Source organism: Salmo trutta, chromosome 6, assembly GCF_901001165.1.
Source record: "Salmo trutta chromosome 6, fSalTru1.1, whole genome shotgun sequence".
Taxonomy (NCBI): Eukaryota; Metazoa; Chordata; class Actinopteri; order Salmoniformes; family Salmonidae; genus Salmo; species Salmo trutta.
In genome coordinates, this window is record NC_042962.1 from 12,289,570 (window position 1) to 12,300,962 (window position 11,393).

Below are 11,393 nucleotides of genomic sequence, written 5' to 3' on the forward strand. Positions count from 1 at the left end.
CTATATTTTTATTTCATAAATTTTTTATTTTTAATCCCAGCCCCCGACCCCGCAGGAGGTCTTTTGGTAGGCGGTCATTGTAAATAAGAATTTGTTCTTATTAACTGACTTGCCTAGTTGAAATAAAGGTTAAATAAAACAATTTAAAAAAAGGCTCTTCGCCCACATGTGTCAATAGCGTCACATAGGCTGATACAGTGGTTAGAAACCCTCGCACACACCAATCATATTTTTACCGTCAATGCAATCCCTAGTTAAAGCTTGCCGGGGCCAGTAAACAAAGAGCGGAGGGTCGCCATGTGCAGCACGGCTGTTGGAGAAAGGAAATGTGAGATGGGAGGAGAGAGCGGTCGCCAGGGGGTAGCAGAGTGCTGGTTACAACTGGTAGGGGTCGGTGCGGTAGTCTACAACCGCACAAAATACACCTAAAGACAACTCTCAACAACTTTCCGTCTGTACGATCGAAAATGGCAAGTACATTTCTTAATAATAATCCGAATTAATTTGTTGACATCCAACTGAGTAGACCTACAAGTTTATAAGACGATATCCCGTAAATTCATCGAACGGAAGACCTTCTATGAACGAAGAAGATGCATCTATTGGTCATCGTTCGCCCTCCTAGGAAACATTATTTTAAGGTGGAAATATGGAAATAAAACAGCAGAATTCCTATCTAATATTGGGTTAATCTATATTTTCACTGACCCGTTTTAACGATATTTTGGATGGTATTGGGCTTGTTACATTTACGTTTCTATCCTTTTTGTTTTAATACCTGCATGCTGGATGATTGGGTTTCTATCACTAAAAACGTGCAGTCATATATCCTTTAAATATTACCTGGGTGGTTCGAGCCCTGAATGCTGATTGGCTGACAGCCGTGGTATATCAGACCATTTACGATGGCTATGACGAAACATTTCTTTTTACTGTTCTAATTACGTTGGTAACCAGTTTGTAATAGCAATAAGGCACCTCTGGGGTTTGTGGTACTCCACGTTAAGAACAGCCCTTAGCCGTGGTATATTGGCCGTTTACCACACCCTCTCTGGCCTAATTGCTTAAATATAAAACCCTCTGAATATTAACAGGTAGCCTAGTGGTTAGAGCGTTGGACTAGTAACCGAAAGGTTGCTAGATTGAATCCCTGAACTGACAAGATAAAAATCTGTCGTTCTGTCCCTGAACAAGGCAGTTAACCCACTGTTCCTAGGCTGTCACTGTAAATAATAATTTGTTCTTAACTGACTTGCCTAGTTAAATAAAGGTTAAATTAAAAAGATAACCCAAAAACTAAATGCATATACTGTACAATGGTACTAGTAAATTACTTGTTCAGCAAATGAATGAGGAAGTTTGTCATTCCTCTTCAAATGCTCACATAGGCTGACTCAGCTATGATAATGCATACACACAAAGACAGAATCAGTGCAATAATAAAATACTGTTTTATATAGTCTTCTGTCCTCATATTCATGGATGAGGGTGAAACGGTAAAACCAGAATATCACATTCAGTGTCAGTAAGGAGGGGATGTGAGCCCCAGACCCTCAGACAGGCTGATACTTCTCTACCCGCTCCAGCAGAGTCTCTGAGTAACCGGGGGAGTAGTATCTACAGCAGGACAGAGGACATAACAAAGGATCACTTGGCTGAGAGAATGCCTGGTAGTAGAAACACACTAGATTCATCTGATGTTATAGCCAGTAAATTAGTACATTACATGGCTTTTGTGTGTGTGTGTGTGTGTGTGTGTGTGTGTGTACCTGACTATCTCCTCAGGGTAACAGCTGTTGATAGAGTTGATGTATTCCTGCAGGGCAGATCCAGGATCAGCCTTAATCTCCTGAACCTTCTTCAAGCCTCCGCTGGTCACAAACAGACGACGAGCCTTGCTGTCACGGGGCAGCACCTGGAGAGGGGGAGGGGAGGGGGGAGGGAGGGGAGGGGGAGGGGAGGGAGGGGGGAGGGAGGGGAGGAGGGGAGAGAGGGGGGGGGAGGGAGGGGGAGGGGAGGGGAGAGGAGAGGGGAGGGGAGGGGAGGGGAGGGGGGAGGAAGAGTGGGGGAGGATACAGCAATAAGGATACAGGGATTACAAAGCATTGGACTTTCTGGACTGTCTGAACTTCCAGTACTGTCTGAATCAAACCTTCGGGTTAGGTTTTCCGGACAGAGATCAAGCCTAATCTTGGATTTAATTGCACTTTTAAAATTAACTAATGAAAATATAATTTCTCAAACATGGTTCAAAATAGACAGAGACTGGGTTTACACAGTGATTTTTAGAACTAAAACATTATTAGGCTGTGTGGGGCCCGTGTGGGTCCATTCTGCTATACCTAGTAGTGTAAATAAAAGTTGCCAAACACGCCCCCACCTTGCTGAACTGGCAGACGACGTGTTTGAGGATGTTGCTGGGAGCTTCGTAGAGCAGGGGCTCTAGAGCAGGCAGGTAGGTGCACTTTGGTAGTATGCTCTTCAAAGCCTTCTTAGCCTGGGTGGGGGGGAGGTCAGGACTCAGGGTGATACAGGTTACGTTATGGTCCGTTTACTGTTCTTATGACCCTCAGAAATGTTCAGTGTAGAGCTTCAGTAACACCCTGTGTCTACTACACAAGCTTCTGGTAACCTGTGACAACATTGACCTATGACCCTACCTTGACCTGCAGGTCCTCGGAGCTGTCTGTGTCCATGTAGAGAGCCAGCAGATTGGGCAGGACGTTAGCCGTGGCAACGGCCCTGGCATGCTCCGGGGTGTGGCGGCCAATCTGGCCAAACGCCCACGCTATTGCTGCCTTGATATGTTCCTCTGGCTCCTCAGACAGACAGAGGGCCAGCTGGGGCACCCCCTACAGGGCCGGAGGAGCAACAACAAGCAGGGAGGACAGGAGAGAGGTTTTGAAAAAGAGAGAGGGAGGAAGGAAGAGAGAGCACAGAGCTTGCAGACGATGCACAGTGCACACACCAAGATTGGGGTCATATCTGAATTGAGTTGTGAATTGCTCTTGAATTTCAATTAAATGACTGAATTTGAATTGAATTTGAATTGGCCACACACCACCGGAAGCAATTCAAATGGCTTATTTATTCTACACATCACAATAGTAATGTTTATTTTGACATCATGTATGACCACAACTACCATGTAGCTTGAGGTTGAAACATTTAGTTTAAAGCTAGTTTTCCTAAAACTATTTAAATATGCTAAGATCATGTTGTGGGTTGTCTATAATAATTCATAATTCCCTTAATTTATAAATATCAGCATATTTTTTTCTTCTTCCCAGAATGCATTAGATCAAACACTGCAGTATGGAAAGGAACAATCTAACAAGATTCCCTAAAACCACGCCACTTCGATACAGTTACGACCAGAAGTGCCTAGCAGGTTAGGAGAATTAACGTAGCAGGTTAGTAGAATTAGGTTAAGGTTAGGAAAAGAGTTAAGGTTAGCGAAAATGCTCTCCTAACCTGCTACAAAAAGTCACTTGCAGTCGTAGCTGTATCGAAGTGGCGTGTTTTTAGGGAGTCCCCAATCTAACATCTCATGACAACAAAAAAACACTGTTTGACATCTTTGAGTTATAATCAAACTAATATTTGGAATTATATATGTATTCTTTGCGTTAATGAGTGGCATATCCTTTTGATCAAATATTTCTCAAATTAAAAAGACTTTCATGTTTCACATCTCAGTTGAATTGCTTTGATTTGCTTTGAATTAAATTATACCTTTTTTCAATTCAAATTCGATAACATTTCTGCTTTCTGTGGGGTGTGGCCAATTAAAATTGAATTCAAATTCATTGTTTGAATTGAATTAAATTCTGAAATTCTGAATTGACCCCAACCCTGGCACACACACCTACCTTAGAGACGATGACGGCCATGGCAAGGTTTTCAGAGTGAGCAGCCACGTATCCAAGCATCATGATCCCTGACAACCGCACGTTACCATGGCTATCACCCAGGTAGTCAACCACCGCGGCCACACCACCCGTGTTCACGATCATCTGAGACAGCTGTACACATACACACACATTCGGGCGAGGGTAGGGGCACATGTGAGAATGTGGTAGTGTGTTAGGGAGTTTGGTACCCCTAGTGTATGTTTGGTGTCAATGAGTGTGTGTTCTGATGTCTGGTGTGTGTAGTGTCTGTGTACCTCTGATGTTCGGTGTGTGTGGGTGTACCTCAGGTGTGTGTTTGGTGATCTCTCTCATCAGCGTGGTGACGTTCTTCCTGACATACTCGTCAGGGTCTCGGAGGCAGGCCAGGACAGCAGGGAAGATCTCTGCCTCCACCACCATCTCAGCCAGGTCCACTGAGTGCTTACTGATCTGACTCAGCGCAGAGAACACCTGCCTCTGAATGGAAGGAGAGAGGGGAAGGGTGGAGAGAAGAAAGAAAAAGACAGGGGAGAGGGAGAGGACGTGAAGAAGGGGATGGAGGAAAGAAAAAAAGTGTCATACAGGGTTTAAGAGTGGACTGTAATGTATATTCTAACCTCATCTATGTCTGTTTACATTGACAACATAATGACTGTGTCAACCTGTCAGACTTAAGGAAGCCTTATTTTGTCTCAGCGTTCCTGCCGCCTCACCTTCAGCTTGGCGTCGGGGTTGAGAATCATCTGGGCCAGGTGTGCGATGGCGCCGGTGTCGACCACAGTCTGAGCCAGCTCAGGGGAGTGTTTGGCGATGTCGCTGAGGGCCGAGGCAGCGATGCGTTTCAGGGCCACCTCTGGTTCCTGGATACACAACACCAGCAGCGGAACGGCTCCTGCATCCACTACCTCCTGAGACAGGTCTACATACAGAGAAGAGACGGGTGTTAGTGTGTGTGTGGTGTGTGTGTGTTAGGATTTTCTAATCGTTTCGTTCTGAACAGAACCAATCTTTTTTTTCAACTGTTCCAACCAGCAAAATAAAGTTCTATATTGGGTCGAACGCGAAAAAAGTACTGGTTTATATTGCTCCTTTTTGTTCCTTTTTCAACCTGTAAAATCAGCATTTTTTTTACATTTATCTCACTCAATGACTTCACCAATCAGTGCAGATAGAGCAGGTAAGCTAGTTGTTTACATGCGCGACGGAAAGACAAGTGTAGCCTATAGCGCAAGATGCGACTGACATTTTGTGGGTGGGGAGAGAGCAAGACAGGGTTGAGGAGGCTTGAAGCGCTGGACATCTTGTTATGACATGTATTATCTGAATTAGGTCCACAGAATTATACCTATGGAGGAGCGGCTTCTATGAAGGAACTTTGAATGTCCTTTGAGCTAGCTACAGTAGCTAACAAGCTTGAGCTAGCTAGATAACAAGCTTGAGCTAGCTAGATAACAAGCTTGTGTGTGCAGAGCAGCGCCAGAATTAAAAACACGTATTACCTTTTTGTAGTTAATAAATCCAACATTAAATGTGATAACAAAGCCTATAGTATCCTTAACTGGCATTGAAAAGTTAATCAATTTTTCATTACCGAATAAAAATCTCTCTCCCGATCTTCAGAATCACGATTGTAATGTCAGTACAGTAGCCTATGGTAACATCAGTACATTAGCCTACGGTAACGTCAGTGCAGTAGCCTGTGGTAACATCAGTACAGTAGCCTGTGGTAACATCAGTACAGTAGCCTACGGTAACATCAGTACAGTAGCCTATGGTAACATCAGTACAGTAGCCTATGGTAACATCAGTACAGTAGCCTATGGTAACATCAGTACAGTAGCCTATGGTAACGTCAGTACAGTGACATATGCTTTGAAGGGGGGAGGGGCTACAGTAGCCTGTGGTTTGAAGGGGGAGGGGCAGGTACCCTAAACACACACACACACACTGATAAAGATGTTCAGCTGGCAGGCAGACACTGGAAAACCTTTCTGAGTGACAGAGTGAAGGCTTTGCATCGGTGCTTTGTTGCATTTTTTTGTGGGACTTGAGAAAAATGCCTAGAACTTAAAAGAACGTTATTAACTGATTCCCAAGCCTTTAAAATAATGGTTCTGCTCTGGAACAGTATGGATCACTTTCGTTCTCAGTTCCGTTTCTGTTCCTTGAAAAATATTATTTTCCATTTCTTGGTTTTGTTCCCTGAATCGGTTCCAACCCCTGGTCTGTGTATACTATGTCCTTACTTGCGTTGTGGCGTGCAATGTATCCCAGAGCCCAGGCGGCAGCCTCCTTGACGTCAGGGTCAAACTCCTCCAGAGAGATGACCAGAGCGTCCAGCGCTCCACAGTCCACTACGGCCTGGGCCAGAGCAGGGCTGTGCTTGGCCACTGCACGCAGGACAAATGCTGCTGCCTTCTTATAGAACCGCTACACATACACACGCAGATGGAAGGAGAAAACATTTAATACACATTTAGCAGATGCTCTTTAAAGCTGCAAAATGTAACTTTTTGGGTGAACTGACTAAATTCACATAGAAATGTGAGTTGTAGATTTGTCACGCATTGAAAGCAGGTCTAGCATAGAAAGAGTGCACATAGAGCTGCTCTATGTGCACTATTTCTATGCTTCTTGTTCTTAAAGATGCACTATGCAGAAATCACTGTGGTATTTCCTGGTTGCTAAAATTGTAATAGTTCGCCTAATTTCAGATTATGTGACAAAATTAGCAAGTATAGTGTTGAGAATCATTGTACCATCTAAACCGCATTGAAATATATTTTCCATAACCGAAAATATTGGATTTTCAGCTGTTTGAAGCCGTTGTACAAAACCAAAAGTAAAAGATGCAAAAACTAAACTTAAGAACCGGACGTATAGAAATAGCGCACATAGAACCGATCTACTACTTCTTAGACTTTCTTTCAATAACAATTACAGATCTATAACTCATATTTCTATGTGAATTTGGTCGGGACGGCCGAAAAGTTACAGATTGCAGCTTTAAGGTCTGCTTTTGCACTCCAGTTTCAAACAGCTGAAAATATAATACTTTTGGTTATTGAAAATATATTTCTCAGCGGGTTTATATGGTACAATGATTCTCTGCTCTATACATTGCTTGTTTTGTCACATAAACTGAAATTAGCGAACTATTGGAATTTTAGCAATCAAAAAATGGTGGAGCGATTTCAACATATTGAATCTTTAAGCGAGAGTTTACATTCAGAGCATTAACTATGCATGCAGACCCCTGTGAGAAGGCAAATTGAGAGAGAGAGGCCCTGCTGTGGTGTGAAGGGTGCTTTAGCCTTTGGAGGGGCCTTCTACCCAGGGTACAATGCCAACACACTCTCAGGGTCAGGGACACCATTCAGCAGGGTGAATGAGGGAGTGTATGTTGGTGTATACACACACACACACACACACAGACATAGACACACACACACACACACACACTTTCACACTCAGAGACATACGTTCTGCTCAGCCAGGGAGTAGACACACACACACACACACACACACACACACACACACACACACACACACACACACACACACACACACACACAGAGAGACATACGTTCTGCTCAGTCAGGGAGTAGACGAGTTGTGGGAAGATGTCTCCCTTGACGACGGTTGGTGTACACACACACACACACACATACACACACACACACACACACACACTCACAGACTCACAGACACACGCAGACATACATTCTGCTCAGCCAGGGAGTAGATGAGTTGTGGGAGGATGTCTCCCTTGACGACGGCCTCTGCCAGATCTTCATTGTAGCTGGCCAGTCTTCCCAGAGCCAGAGCAGCTGTTTGCTGGATAGTAGGAACCACATCTAGCAGTAAAGGCCTCAGCAGGGACATCACACCTAGAGGGGGGACGTGTAGGAAAGGAATTCTGTCTTGTTAGAAGTTATCAATAGAACTGTGATCAGCACATAAATGAAAGTCAGCTAAAATAGAATATTGGTTTGAAAAAATACTTATATACAGAAATGGGTACCCAAGTCCCAATTTACCAGCATTTTGTAAAGCTTCAATGTTTTGGGGTCTTGTTGCAAGCTCAGCAATAGTCTGCACAAACTGTGTCCTTGATTTCTGATACTGCTCAAACACTAAAAGATAAAAATTAACAATCCATTAGTATTAAAAAATGTCAACTGTTCTTTAGCTACGTTTTGCAGGCACTATCTTTACTCTTGAGGTTCATTCAAAACAGCTTTGAAAACAGTCTTGAAAAATTGCAACTACAAATGATAGTACCTTGTAAAACCTGTCGTTGATTCATGATTACAAATGTTATTTAAAAAAAATAAACGCCACTTTTCTTATAAATATGTAACTGCAACAATTATATTGTTGCTTGTTAGTTTCCCCTAAAACAGCAGCTGTAAACAGTGCGGCGCAGCGTCGAGGTTTGGTTAGCGTGTTACTGTTGCCGTAGCGACAAACCGGAAGCATTAACACGGGTCTCTCAGCGCCGCTCAAAAATGAGCTTTTTGGTCTTCATGTTAAGGTTAGTATTGGGCATAAAGTTAGCCGTATGGTTAAGGTTAGGGTTAATGATAGAGTTTAGGTTTAAAATCACATTTTAAGAAGAGAAATTGTTGAAATGGGAGAGGTTTATGACTTCGTGGGTATAGAACAATGACTCTACAGATGCTAGTGATGACAGTTCTGTTGTCGCTTCCGCAAAGATATATTGCCAAGTGAGAGAAGAAGACTTGTTTCATTCTATATGTTGAAAGATGCAACATAGTGGTAGCTCACATGCGGTCACACTTTTTATGCACATTAAAAAAAGCTAATCACAGCATAATTATAACGATACTTTGAAGAATCGAATGGTTACACTAAGACGTTTGTAACAATGTTGCCACGGTGGTGGGATAGCCTATCCGGTCTTAGAGCAACATTGTTGCCCTGATTTCTGCATTGAACAAATAATCCTACATGGCTGTACATTTACGCAGTCATAGATAGATTGACTATAAAATAAATGAAAAATACATGTAGCCTTTAGGCCTATATGATGACAAAAAAAGGCAATGCGGCAACCTACATCAAACATAAGCCTATTAAACCTAGCTACAATTGTAAAATATGTTATGATGAAATTAAGCGTTATGCTAATGGGATTGAACTTAATGGATAATAGATAAAATAAGGGAAACACTAAAGCACATTGATGGTGTGCTAAGCCTACATTATTTCAGACCTGTCAGACCAATGCGCCCACCTCCAAAGTTTCTCACATATTATTAGACAAATTAATGAAGACAATGTTCTATCCTGTCGGCTACAACAGAAGCCATACATTAGAAACTTGTACATATTTATTTTATTCTACTAGGAATTAAAAACATTTGATATATGTAGGCAATATTTAATTGTTTTAATAAAAAACAACAGATGAAAAAGCAATGTCGTTTCATGACGACATATTTCAGCAGAATGTAAAAATTAACAATATTAAGCTAATGCATGGGCCTAATTTATGTCCACTTGGGAAATTCAGAATAAATTAAATTAAATGACTGTACATCTATTTTGAGTAAATCAGTAAATCCAAATCTTGATCAGAGAAGGAATGAGTTGGGAAACAGGTTCTAGAGAATGAGACCCGCAATTAATTAATTCATAAAAACAAAACACTACAAAACCAGCAGGCCATTGCAAAATATCTTGTGATTGTGCTCTCAAACCCTTCAATGCAATCTTCACAAACACTGTTTTAAAATTGTGCATAGGCCTATAATCAAATATAAAAATGCTTATAAGTAATTATAATCAATATCAAAATCGCCCTTTCCATTGTTGCACAGATAAATTGTGTTTACATGGAATGTATTGATGCTAATTAGATGTAACTAACTCGTAGCAATTTAGGCAATTTCAAAGTATCTAATTATTTGACAAAGTAGGCATCTGCAGTTACCATAGCTATATGCCTATAGCTGAATATAGCTCAATATGTAAGCCTGTAGATTTATAAAATAGGTTTATATATTTAAGCATATTGCAAATGTCGTAAAATTACATCGAAATATTTGTCCGATTTTTTAAATGTATTTTACTAGGCAAGTCAGTTAGGAACAAATTCTTATTTACAATGACGGCCTACTGGGGGGTTAACTGCCTTGTTCAGGGGCAGAACGACAGATTTTTACCTTGTCAGCTCTGGGATTTGATCCAGCAACCTTTCAGTTACTGGCCCAACGCTCTAACCACCAGGGTACCTGCCGATTTAAGTGGAGTGATATTTGATGGAAGACGCTGGTTGAAGAGAAATATAATTTACTTCAGGATAACATATCTGAGGCCTAAGAACATAATATTTTTTTCGTTGTGGATGACCAAGAAGAAAAATATGAAAAGTGGCTGTGCTGTCAAAAACGGGATTTCCCTGTGTTTTATATTTTCACACTTTGAGGTTGGAATAATACTGTGAAATTGTGAAAATGCTGATACCTTTTTAGTGTAAGAGCTTTTTGAAAAGACCGCCTGACATTTCAGCTCGTTTTCATGGGTGGGGTTTTGGCCTGCGTTATAAGTTATTGTACAATGGGTGGGTCTAGTCCTGGACGCTGATTGGTTAAAACCGCATTCCAGCCGGTGCCTATTCCACAAGTTACCACCGGCTAAAGCAATAAAGTTGAAATGTCTATTTACTCTGTTCTGTGTAATCCACTGTCTCATCAGCCCAGAAGGACAATTTATAAACTTCATCTCCACTGTAAAAAGCATCTAGGCATCATCTCCCATTTCTTTTAGACTAGCAATTGGTTTTCAAAAGCGGAGAGTGGAATAAAACTTGCAGTCTGTCTCTCTGACATTTGCAACATTGTTTCAATATTGAAATTCGATCTCCAGCTGTCCGGTTGTAATGAACGTGTCGGGGTCGGGAGGAGACAGACAGGCGGCAGCTTTTCTCAGACAGTCGAAATCATGAATCAGCATCATTTTTATGGACATGTGAATAGAAAACAGTTATAACGAAACAAAATGCAACTAGCTTGTAGTCGTTGCTGCTTCAGTTTGAAGTGGTTGTGTTAGCTGTGTTGTTGGCTAGCTCCTCTGAACAACAGTGTTCTGACGAGATGCCAGGTGAAATCTTATGAATGTATCCAAAAAATGTCACTAGAAAACAGCTTAAACAAATGCAAATGCAGCTACTTTGCTGTTATTCTGGCTGCACTACTTGATGTGACTGTAAATTAGCCGTAGTTGGCTAGCTAGCCAGCAAGGGAAAATAAAGTTGCCAGCCAGTATGGCAATAGAACATTTAGGTTGAACGACTGGGTCGTGTCCATAGATACAGAACAAAAATGACTGAACGACTGGGTCGCGTCTCTGGCAACCGAACCAATAGAACGAAAAATTAATCAAAATAAAGTTTTTTAATGAAAATATGTCAATCATTATTTGAATATGTTGGTAACCCGTTGTATAAAAGTTGTATAATGCCCTCGAAGCCGG

At 41.7% G+C, this 11,393-nt stretch overlaps 1 protein-coding gene across 1 annotated transcript; it reads right to left on the reverse strand.

The window, feature by feature from the left end:
- Nucleotides 1–1,467: 1,467 nt before the first annotated feature.
- LOC115195418 (sperm-associated antigen 6-like) lies at nucleotides 1,468–8,477 on the reverse strand. Its single transcript, XM_029755251.1, has 11 exons — nucleotides 8,178–8,477; nucleotides 7,934–8,029; nucleotides 7,617–7,783; nucleotides 6,140–6,323; nucleotides 4,607–4,812; nucleotides 4,197–4,370; nucleotides 3,873–4,025; nucleotides 2,661–2,852; nucleotides 2,381–2,497; nucleotides 1,770–1,915; nucleotides 1,468–1,617 (listed from the first exon to the last, which is right to left on the reverse strand). The coding sequence occupies exons 1-11, from the start codon at nucleotides 8,200–8,202 to the stop codon at nucleotides 1,554–1,556; spliced, it is 1,524 nt and encodes a 507-aa protein (XP_029611111.1). The 5' UTR covers nucleotides 8,203–8,477; the 3' UTR covers nucleotides 1,468–1,553.
- Nucleotides 8,478–11,393: the final 2,916 nt, after the last annotated feature.